The 12,535-nt window shown below is 39.9% G+C and overlaps 1 protein-coding gene across 1 annotated transcript; it reads left to right on the forward strand.

Annotated features, from left to right (window-relative positions):
• The first annotated feature begins 4,971 nt into the window (after positions 1–4,971).
• Positions 4,972–10,898, forward strand: LOC133420793 (mast cell tryptase-like). Its single transcript, XM_061710617.1, has 6 exons — positions 4,972–5,051; positions 5,834–5,854; positions 6,060–6,228; positions 9,524–9,780; positions 9,868–9,998; positions 10,257–10,898. Exons 1-6 carry the CDS (start codon positions 4,973–4,975, stop codon positions 10,629–10,631), a joined length of 1,032 nt encoding a protein of 343 aa, XP_061566601.1. The 5' UTR covers position 4,972; the 3' UTR covers positions 10,632–10,898.
• Positions 10,899–12,535: the final 1,637 nt, after the last annotated feature.

Below are 12,535 nucleotides of genomic sequence, written 5' to 3' on the forward strand. Positions count from 1 at the left end.
TTCCTGTTGATAACTGCTGTACTATGGTTTCAACTGGTAACTATCAATGTCTAAAACAGTAGTTCCTGCACACTCATCTGTGTTGAAGATGAGGTTAGGACCAATATGTAAGTATCTTTTGAACCTGATGATGTCATGGTTGTATCTCCAGGTAATTACATTTGATTACTGTGATGAAGTAATTACCAGGTTTACTGCTCTTCTCTCTAACTCAGCTTTTAGTCATGAAGCTTCTGGTGTTTCCAGTCGTAGTTTTACAGTGTCTGTTGTCTGCCAGAAGAGGGCGTGGACATCCCAAGAAGATGGGGCATGGCATTGAAATGTTACTCATCCATGTATGAATGCTCGAAACTGGTGAGATTCTAGAGGGTTCATTTGATGTTGCCTAGCAACAAGATCAACTTAGACTGGAATATACAGTTTGTCCATTCACGTACACAACCATCAGTGTTGTGAATGTTTCTTGGTTCAGTTCTATGCAGCCTGTACGTGTGATACCACCGGACTCCACTTGAGTGAGTTAAACCTACTACTACTGCTACTGTAATTTAGCAGGCGCTTTTATCAAAAGTGACTTACATCTGAGAGAACAAACACACCATTTACCCGTAGATCCATTAGGGTCAGGGGCCCAAAGTGGTTCATCTTGTTTGCCATTTTGGGGCTTGAACCTGCCACTAGACTACCACTCTCCTCCATTTAGAAAATAAATTTCTTTTTTTTTTTCTTTGGTTTATCACAATTTGACACTGGAAATGTATGCTGTGAGGTCTTAGCTATCCATTGAGATCAAGATTATGCATATTGTCCTTATAATTGTGGAGATATTGTTGATTTAATTTGGATAGGCCTGTTCAGGTGAAATTCACCTCCAAAATCCTTAGGGGTGAACAGGTTAACTGATAATTATAGAATTTTCCCATGCTCTTTCAGAATCAGAATCAGCGTTATTTGCCAAGTATGTGAACACACAAGGAATTTGACTTTGGTTTTTCTTAGTTCACAATGTACATAAACGTAAACATGAACATACATAAATAAACATAACATAAAAAAACATTCAACCAGGAAACAAACAAACAAAAAATAAGTTAAAAAAGGTATAAAAATAAATAAGAAAAGTAATTATGTTATATTATTTACAGTGAAGATAAGCTGTTCAAATACGTGCAGGCAGAATAATGAGCATACTGAGGATGATATGACATCATGACACATCTACAATGCAAAGTGTATTTATATAATTTGTTTGCAGGAAAAGGAAGGTAATTGCCATGTCGTGTGTGATGGCTGCACCCATCCTCTTTGTTTCAGAAATTCCTACAATCTTTCATGCCGCTTGAAAACTTTAAAGCCAGTTGAACAGGTTTTTCACTTCCAGGAACAGATCTCAAAACAATACAAAACAATGTTTTGTTTGTAATGATTTTTTCTTTTTTAAACCAGTCTCATACCGTTATTGAGGACAGTGACAGAATAAGAAAGGCCCGAACAGCAAATCTTGTCTATCCCATGTTTTCGAATATAATAGAAAAACACTTCTAAGGTGTGAAAATAAGTTCAACGTTGTATGGTTTTGTTTTTTATTCTAAATAATACAGTGGTAACATCTAGGATATTCATGTTTATATAGCCCATTATTAACTATCAAAGCTGGTTTAATAACCAGATCATCGATGGGACAGGTGTCTTTAGTAACATTAGTCACTGTAGAGCTGTGCACCTTTTATCTTTTCAGCTCACCAGCTCAAAGTTGTGAATCGTGTATATTAAAATGTCATAATCATTTACTCTCGACTTGACTATGATGTTACTGCTAAAAAACCTGCCTTTGATTTGTTTGTGCAGAGTGACATTTGTGCTCTCAGGATCTGCCTTAATGTACTGCTGTGGCCATTTTTTTGTGCATTTCCCAGAAAAGCAAAAAAATAAATAAAAATAAAAAACTATATCTGATATCCAGGCATGAGAATAAGGGAGGTGTTGTTTTTTGATGTTTCACTAACTGAGGGAAAAAAATAAAAGATAGAAAGAAGGACAAGGATATACAAGTCTATATAGATATATACATACACAAATACATTTCAATTGTTTTGTAATAAAACCCATCGAGATCTTAAAGAGATCTTTCACTGAAATAAACAAAACCCTTAATTAACAGGGATTAATGAAAGAAGAGATAGGATCAGAAGACTGAAAAGACCGGCAACAACCGCTCCACAATATCTGGTCAGGACACAGGAACATCCAGGACACAGGTAATGTTCAGGTGTGTTTGTGTGGGTATGTGTGGTTTCTGTAAACAAAGATGATAATAATACAGATAATTAACTTACAGCTTGGACAGAAATTGTACCACAAATGTAAATACCTGATAAACATAAATACCTGAATGAAGCCAATATAGCTCCATGCTGATTATGTAAACTTAAGTCAGCATTCATGAACTAACGCTTAACATACGGTTATGCAACAAGTAACATATGCATATTGTGTATCAACCAGAGGTGTCAAGTAATGAAGTACAAATACTTCGTTACCTTACTTAAGTAGAAATTTTGGTTATCTAATGTATACTTTTTATTTTTTTTATTTAACCTTTATTTAACCAGGCAAGCAATTTAAGAACAAATTTCTTCACTGGAGTAATTTTCAGAAGACTTTTTACTTTTGCTCCTTACATTTTCACGCAATTATCTACTTTTTACTCCTTACATTTTAAAAAACAGCCTTGTTACTCTATTTCATTTTGGCCTTTAAAAAATAACTATCCAGTTAAATTGCTCCATCCGGATAGAGTGAATTTGGTTGTGGTTGTTTCAGATGTTCTTGTCCAGTTTTGTTCTTACATCCGTTGCCCTCAGATTCCTACAACTAAACTTGGATGTACATTCCAATAAAGGTTAGGATAAATGATAACATGCCTCTGAAGTTTGACTTTTTGCACCATTAGAATACTTATAGGCAACTAGTCATCATATCTCCTGCTCTCTGAAACACATGTTAATGCTCAATAATACACATATATGGTTCTTTAATATATTTGCATTATACTAAGATGCATTCATTTTCAATGGCTTTTGTCCTTAATGGCTTTTTCCCCCCTTACATTACTTTTACTTTTATACTTTAAGTAGTTTTGAAACCAGAACTTTTATACTTTTACTTGAGTAAAAAACTTGAGTTGATACTTCAAATTCTACAGGAGTATTTTCAAACTCTAGTATCTATACTTCTACCTGAGTAATGAATGTGAATACGTTTGACACCTCTGATATCAACCAATACACCATTAGCAGAAACAGCAACATAACACCAACTATCTCTCTGCTAATAACTAGTTAGCAATTAGTAGTCACAATACACTCATAATCAAAGAAAAACCTAACCGCATGCATTAACATTAAACTTTTCGGCTGATGATTTGTCTACAGCGCTGCGGGTCTGCGTCTCTCGTGGTGCGTTCAGAGGCGCATGGGAACGTACAAGATCGGTCATAATACTTTAGTACAGAATGTAGACAAAATTTAAATACATGTTTTCTTTATTTTTTTTTACTGCTTTGCCTTTTTAATCATTTTATTGTTAATTCTAGTTGTTTTTTGTTTTTTTTAGGAGCTACACTGGGATGATCTCCAAACCCAGGGTCCTACTGCTGTGAGGTTATTCAACTACCTTAGCAACCTCAATCCTGATCAAAAGGAGGCCCACCCAAACTTGTAGCTTTCTGTGTGTATCATTTGGGTTGAGAAGATCCTTTAAAGTTCTCTTCCAATCTACAATCCAGTGGATCCTTATGGTGCCAAGTGCAAACCCCCTGTCTGCAGGAAGGTGGTCCCATGGACTATAGTTCGGACAGACCTCACCTTTAGGCCTCTCTCCAGGTTTGGCCCTCGACTGAGGCTACGATATTCCTGATTCGAAACAGGTGCTTAGATATACTCATCTGGACCCTTACCTTGGACCAACAAACCCCCTAGGATAACCAAGGGACTCATAACCCTGAGAGATAGGATTTAAAGATGGGATGCACTATTATTTTGACTCATTATATTTTACCTCGAATGAAAATTTCAAGTTTTAGGACATAAATAAAATGCTAAAAAAGCGATAGATTTGTTCACGAGAGGTCTTCCAGTAAACGTCTCACTACTATTGAAAACGTGCCTTGCTAACTCTCAGAGTATAAGTGCAAAGTCATGTTGTACTTTTTACACAACAGTGCAGGTAAATGACTTCCCTGGCTGTGCATATTTTGTGTTAACACGATGCACACGAGCATAAGCAGGGCCGGTTTTTGCTATGGGCAATATGGGCGACTGCCCAGGGCGCAATCCGGGTGGGGGCGCACGAGCAAAAAAAAAAAAAAAAAAAGAATTGCTCTGACAGTTCCATCTCAAATCTATTCAATGGGCTGTTATTGTCACATCAACTTTCTGCTGCTGAGAGTCGTGTGTGTGTGTGCGTGTGTGTGTGGAGCGCGGGGTTTTGACGCTGCGCGATACGTCTCTTAATGCTCGGTCGAGTTGCTTATTAAAACCAAGTTAACTGAAGACAAAGGTCTCGTTATCACTTGTCACCCCCACTCCAGGTGAGAGAGAAGCGGGGGGCGAGGGGTGATTCCAGGGCCACACACAACTGCTTCCATATAAATTGTATTTCATTCATAAAAATAATAATATCTAACCACATGTAATGAATTGGGTTATGTGAAAAAATTACAAAAATAAAAATAAAAAAACGGACCTCCTTCTACTACGTTGTAGTGGACAGTTCGCCTGGGGCGCAAAAGTAGCCAGGACCGCCTCTGAGCATAAGCACCTTGAAAAACATGTTTGACCTGATTCAGTATAGTTCTATACATAGCTATAGGTTTGTTTAAGTCAGTGCATTCCGAGAAAACCTTCAATCATAAGTGACGTTGTGGGTGGAGCTGAGCATAGCAGCTGGTGTATTTAATGTTGGAGACTTGATGTATGAGACAAAGTTGAAAATGGCTCTCAAACAGTTTGTGAGTGGGTTTTTTATGGTAACCATTCTACTATGTCAAGGTGAGGAAAAAATGATTCTTATTTATCATACTAAGAACATGATTTTATTCAGATTATCGTTTAATGCACACCTTGACACTAAGACTGTGTTTACTGCTGCCAGAGAAATTCTAGGAATCTTTTCAGAATGTTGAGAATGTAATTCAATGTTATCCACCTGTTTCTAAAGAAAAAAATACATTGTCTTTTTTGTAAAAGATGCTATACTGTAGTGTCTCGACACCTTAATAAGATGTCTTTGGCAGGTTTTGCTAAAAAAAGAAAAAGAAAATAAGTTAATGATGTTACAGAGCTCTTATCTCAACATGGGCTTCATTCTTTGGTTTCTACACAGTGATTTGACTCCCTTTTCACCTCTTTTAAATACTTAAACCTAAATCTTTTTACTCTGGATGGCACTACCTTACCCTACAGCACTGCTGTGAGGAATGTTTTTTATTACAATCTTAAAACATACCTCCAGTTAACCATGTTAACTGGTGTTGGTGTGAGAATATAAGGAATGCTGTAAACACAAAGGTGCAAAAGTAACCCAAAGGTTTTACACATCAGAGACAATTTTGCTTGTTTTTCTTTGGTTTGGTTTGTTTTTTTTTTTTTTTGTTTTTTTAGGTATCCCTTTACATTTTGAAAACATGCATTTAAACAACTTAGATTTTTTCACCTTTTTTTGAAAGCCATATTAGCAAGACTATGAACTCAGATTTGATAGTCTGACTATATTTTGAAGCACCACTTATGCCAAAAATGAAAGTTTAACTGCTTTTTCTGTCTTATTTCAGGTTGTCTTTCTCAGGCTCTGGGTAAGCATCACAGGACAATTAGAGATAATACAATTTATAAAAGACAAATCATAAATAAATATAATCATATTATACCATTCATGGTTTATTTATTGATAGTGGAAGGCTCACAACCTTTTCCATGGGTATAACAGCAAAACCTATCTGAGTTAAGAATAGACGTTCAACTACTGCTGTTTAGCGTCTGTCCTCTCACTTTTATCAGAATGTGGCATGCGGGGAAGCAGCATCAGCAGCCGCATCGTGGGAGGTGAGGATGCATCTCCTGGAGACTGGCCCTGGCAGATCGCCTTATACACCTATGGTACTTTCCAGTGTGGCGGGTCGTTGATCACAGACCAGTGGGTGCTGACGGCCGCTCACTGCATAATGGGGTAAGGAGTCACCGATGCAGGTTTACATAGAGCTTGATGATGATGATGATGATGATGATGATGATGATGATGATGATAATAATAATCCATTTTTTTTATAGAGCGCTTTTAAAAGATCTCAAAGACGCTTGACAGACACAAAGATAAAACATCGAGAGAAGAAAATTAAAATTAAAAACTACAGGATAAAAAAGATAAGAGATAAAAGATAAGATAAAGGATAAGAAACAAATCACACATTAAAAGCTGTTCGGAAGAGGTGAGTTTTGAGATGCGTGGGTGAGTTTTGAAGGTGGGTAAGTCTGTGCAATGAGGAGAGAGTTCCAGAGAAGGGGGGCAGCTATGGAGAAGGCTTTCCCAGGTCTGGTGCTCCAGGTCTGGTGCTTGGTTCTGAGTGGTGGAGACAGGAGGTTGGCATCGGAGGATGGGAGACTGCGGGAGGGAGTATGGCGGTGGAGCAGTTCGGTAAGGTAGCAGGGGGCCTGGTTGTAGAAGGTTTTGTGGGTGAGGAGGAGGACTTTGAAATAGATGCGTTGAGGGACAGGGAGCCAGTGGAGCCTCTGGAGGACTGGGGTAATGTGGTCACGGGAGCGGGTATGAGTGAGCAGGCGAGCGGCAGACTTTTGTATATGTTGAAGTTTATTGAGGACCTTGGAGGATGAGCCATAGAGAATGCTGTTGCAGTAGTCGAGTCTGGATGTGATGAAGGCATAGATGAGAGTTTCAGCGGCGGGGAAGGAGAGTGATGTGCAGAGGCGTGCAATGTTTTTCAGGTGGTATAAGACAGTTTTCCTGATGTCGTTGACGTGTTGTTCGAAGGAGAGGTTGTTGTCAAAGATGACTCTGAGGTTGCGGATTTGACTGGAGGGAGACAGAGTGGAGTTGTCGATGGTGAGACTGAAGGTGTGGGCGGTGTTGTTGAGGGATTTAGGGCTGATGATGAATATGTCTGATTTGTCACAGTTGAGTTTGAGGAAGTTTAAATGTATCCATGATTTTATTTCAATAAGGCAGTTGGTCAGAGTGGAGTGAGTTGCGGTGGTGATGGATTTGGTGGGAATGTAGAGCTGGATGTCGTCGGCATAGCAGTGGAAGTGGAGACCATGGCGGCGGATGAAGTTACCAAGAGAGAGCATGTAGAGGATGAAGTGTAGAGGACCAAGCACCAAACCCTGGGGGGCACCTTATGACAGTGGGGCAGTGGAAGAGGTGCAGTTGTTGATACTAATAAATTGTTGTCTGTTTGTGAGGTATGACCTTAACCAAGAGAGGGTGGTTCCGGTGATGTTGAGGGAGGATTCCAGGTGGGAATGAAGGATGGTGTGGTTGATGGTGTCAAAGGCTGCTGTGAGGTCCATGAGAAGGAGAATACTGAGGTGGCCGGAGTCTGAGGAGAGAAGGAGGTCATTGGTGACTTTGAGGAGGGCTGTTTCTGTGCTGTGATGCGAGCGGAAGCCAGATTGAAATGGTTCAAACAGGTCATTGGAGGTGAGGTGGGTTTTGAGTTGGGTGGCAACAGCACGTTCCAGTATTTTAGACAGAAAGGGGAGGTTGGAGATGGGCCGGAAGTGGCTCATGGTGTCAGTGTTGAGTCCAGGTTTTTTGAGGAAGGGGTGACAAAAGCCAGTTTGAGGGTGTCAGGGACTGAGCCAGAACGGAAGGAGGAATTGATGATGTCGGAGATGAAGGGGGGAAATGGCTGGAAGACAGTCCTTTACAAGTTTTTACTGTGAAGGAGCTGGAGATGTTATCACTGGGTTTGATGAGTTTATTTATTGTGGAGAAGAGAGCCTTGGGGTTGGATGAGCCGGAGAGGTTTGAGTAGTAGGTGGACGGAGTTGAGTTGAGGGCGTCTTTGTATTGGTGGAGATAGTCCGTAAAGGCTTGGTGATGGATGGTTAAGCCAGTCTTTCGAGCTGATGCTTGCAGGATTTCATCTGGTGGAGTTCAGGGGTGTACCAGGGGGCTGAGTTTGTGAAAGTGACTATTTTGGTTTTAATGGGAGCTAGCTGGTCGAGACAGGAGAAGAGTGTGTGGTTATAGTGGTTCACGAGGTCCGTGAGGTTGTCAGGAGGCACGGGAGGGGAGGCGGACATGTGTCTGGTGAAGGAAGCTGAGAGAGCAGAGGGGAGATGGATTTTATGTTTCTGAAGGTTATTTTGTGTTTATTTTTGGGGTTGGGGAATGGGATGTCGATGTCCATGGTTATTGCCAGATGGTCGTAGATGTTGAGGTTGAGGCTGGAGAGCTGATGAGGTGAGGCCAGAGGAGCAGACAAGATCCAGGATGTGACCGTGGGTGTGGGTGGGGAAGTTGATGTGTTGTGTGAAGTTGAGGCAGTGTAGCAGTTCTGGAGTGCAGGAGCGAGCTGTGAGGTGGCAGTGGAGCTATGTGAGAAGAAGAGTGGGTAGGGTTGGTGGTGTTGGTGGTATTGACGGGGGTGTGACAGGTAAATAGTCGTGCAGGTGTGGCAGAGGTGGGAGCGATTCCAGAACAGATTAAAATTGTCAATGAAGTTGATGTTGAGAGTGGAGCAGGTGGACTGTAACCAGGTACTGAGACTGGGAATCCTGGTAAAATGTTCAGCTCCGCGAGCCATGGTAGGAATTGGCCCGGAGATGAAAACAGACTTTCCACAGCTGGCTAAAAAATTTAAGAGGGCATTAAAATCATGTTTTGTCAGTTCAGACTGTCTGCGAGAGACGTCACAAGTTCCCGCATGGAATATCACTCGTTTTATGGAGGGATTGAAACAGCGTCGGCAGTTTTCTCAGTATGACAGGGGGAGTGGACACAGGATAGCAGTGTTTGGCAGCGTTAAAGAAACTGATGATGATGATGAGGATGATGATGATGAGCAAAATAATGCACATAGTGACTCCTGATGCTATAGTCAATCACACATTTTATTGGGATCAGCACTTCTTTGGTAAATGGTAAAAGTACATTAGCAAACAAAAAACTCTTCAAACTTTAATAATTAGGTGTTCCAAATATTTCACTGGTACCACACGTTTTTTATGTCTTATAAAATCCATTTCACACACGACATTTTGTCCTACTGCCACCTTAGAAAAATTCAGATAACAAGTTGTGATAATCATAATTGAAAAAAAAATCTGATCCATACATGATCGCCAAAATGTACTTGATACAGTCTTGGAGTTACACCATGTTGCAAACTGCACCCAACATAATTTAACGCAAGAGAATAAGCCAAAATTCAGGAATAGTGAGAAAAACAGTGCATGAGCAAATCTAAATCTATTTATTTTTATTTTTTTTTGTCTTGTAGCTCTGATGTCGACAATGCAGAAGTCCATTTGGGTGTCAACAACCTCGGCTCTGATGCTGATAGAGTGATTCAAGAACTGGAAAGAGTTGTCTGCCATCCTGATTATGATTCATTTAGCTTAAATAATGACATTTGCCTTCTGAAGCTCGTGGCTCCAGTCAACTTCACAGACTACATCCAGCCAGTCTGCCTGGCCTCAGAAAACAGCACTTTTTATGACGGGGACCCCACCTGGATCACTGGGTTTGGTATCACGGGTAAGTTACAAATCACTCACACTCTTTTAAAAACTATGGCTCATGGATTTCCCTCAAAAGTCTAACTTGTACGATCTATTTGCTTAGACCTCACCCTGGAGGAGGTGGAAGTGCCCATTGTGGGGAACAAACAATGCCAGTGCAACCTTCCACAGTTCACCATCACAGACAATATGCTGTGTGCTGGACTGGAGGATGGAGGAAAGGATTCATGTCAGGTGATTACTTTTTGGAGAGTTTTGAGTAATGTCTTGTTGATGGATGAGTCAATATACCTTTAGAGAAAGGACCATTGGGCAACCAGAAGTACAGAAGTTCATCATTGTAACCCAACAGGTCTACTCCTTGAACTTTATTCAGTAGAAACGGCAAAAATATTTTAATTCACTTCTTAGCGATACATAAAATGACCACGAGAAGAGATTTTGTGAATGTTATGAAAGTTGGAACGATTAAAACACCCATCATTTTTGCAGGGAGACTCAGGCGGCCCACAGGTGGTCCAGAAGGACAGCATGACCTGGGTCCAGGCTGGTGTTGTGAGCAACGGTGAGGGATGTGGTTTCCCTATGAAGCCAGGGGTCTATACTCGAGTGTCCCAGTACCAGGAGTGGATCCGTGACACCGTCACCGGCATGAGTCCAGGCTTTGTCACTTACATGTCCCCAAACTGGGACAGAGATGAGTTCTTCTTTTGCTCAACATACACAACGCCATACATGCCTTACACCTACACCACTGACGACAGCATATTTGGCAGTGGTGAAAACCTGAACCACTTCACTCACTTCATCTCCCTCTCAGTCCTTGCTCTGCTGCTTCATGTTTTCGTTGAGCGTGGTGGAATGTAAATGAAGCCCGCTGACTCAAGTAACGTGGCAGGCTTCTCTTTAACTACTCAATTTTATGATATGTCACCACAATTCAAGAGGAAGCACCTGCACATATTTATTCGAAGGTTAACATTTTATTAGAGATTAAGGAAAGGTGAGGGGAGAGGATATGTCATGTTATACTAAAACAATCAAAACATGCTTATTTTGTTCTAACCAGTTCTTGATTGATTATGTCACATGTGAACTAATTAATGACTTTGAGTTTCTATGCGTTTATGATTAAAAACATATTAACATAAAAATGGCATTGGTATTTTTACTTATTAATTGTCCTGGTTCACTCCAGGAAAAGCTGGTATTGTATTTATTTATGTATCAGTTCGAAAGAGGAATTGTGAACATAATTTAAAATACCTAGAGCAAGCAACGAAGGCATCCCACGGACCAACAAAAGATTCAAACCTCTAGGTAAGGCAGAACATTAAAGTGTTGGTATGTGTATGCATTATATTATATACAATTGCTTCAGTCGATCTTGAATCACAGTTTTTTCATAGCAATACATTCAAAATTAGTACAAAAAAGCAAAAGTGGACAAAATTCACAGCAACAATATCTAATATATAAAATGTAACAAAAATGTCATACACTGAAACAAAACTTGACCAATTTATTTCAACCAATTTCGTCAAACAATCCTGAATCCCATGAAACTATAAAGGATGTATATTTACACTTTACACTGAATTTAAGAAACCCTTTTGATTTACTGTGTCAGTAAATAGAAGCTAATATTATTTCTGTTTCTGGCACCTAATGAAGCGTGTGTGAGTCAGTTACAGACAGTTAAAGTAAAAAACAAAAAAACAAACATATATATGTATTGATACATACAATTATATACATATATTTCAATTTAAAAATGTAAAATTCTGTACCTTGTATAAAGATAGTGCAGCATTTATACTGAGCAGTGAGGGATTCAACCAACAACCTTTTGAACAGCCACATAAACCCCTGCAAGACAAAGTTTCTCATATTCAACATAATTATATAATAGTTGACAACCCAATCATTTTCACTTCAGATGCAATCTTAAAGTGGTGTATAAGAGTATTTTTTTCTTTTTTGTTTTCCCTAGAATATGCTAGAATACTAGTTTACTTTGAAGGAAACTGTTATTACTTTGAGGAAACATTGTCTGGCTTTTAATGTTTCCCTTCTCTGCTATAAGTGAAAACATCCCAATGTAACTTTGGACTGCCATTCCAGTTCTCTTATGGCAACTTTGGATTGATTTGCAGCGCTGTCACACATCAACAAGGATGAAACTAGCTCACAGAACTACAGACATTTTAGCAGAGGTAACTGCCATTATTAGACAAGCGAAAACAAAAATGTGACTGGGTAAGTCACTAAACAAAAGTAAATCTTAGACAGCATTGTGAAAGGAGCTTATCCTCCACTCCTATACTAGAGGGACCCTGTGAGCTACAAATTTGAAGACGTGTGACTCCCAGCCAATGGAGCACCTTTCCCTGACATTCCACTTGTGAGGTTCATGGTTCACTCTAGAGAAGAGGTCAGTGGATCTCCACTCCATACACATATGTACAGTTAATGCAGCTAGGCTGTAACACCGGTCTGTGTCTCTCTGACACGGTCGTCTCATGTCAGGTTTGGTGAAAGACCTCAAATTATTAGGAGCCACTGTTTTGTCTGTACAAGGCACCTCATCAGGGAGTTCAATCTCTGAATCTCAGAGGCCTTAAAAGAAAGGTACAACTGGATGTCGTCTGCAAATAAATGGTATGAAACTTCAGCACCCAAAACAGAACCCTGATGTACAGCGAATCAAGCACAGTCAGACAAGAACTGGTTTGCTGAAACACTAAATCTCTTACTTGACAAATAGGAAA

The sequence above is a fragment of the Cololabis saira genome, chromosome 20, assembly GCF_033807715.1.
Source record: "Cololabis saira isolate AMF1-May2022 chromosome 20, fColSai1.1, whole genome shotgun sequence".
Classification (NCBI taxonomy): Eukaryota; Metazoa; Chordata; class Actinopteri; order Beloniformes; family Belonidae; genus Cololabis; species Cololabis saira.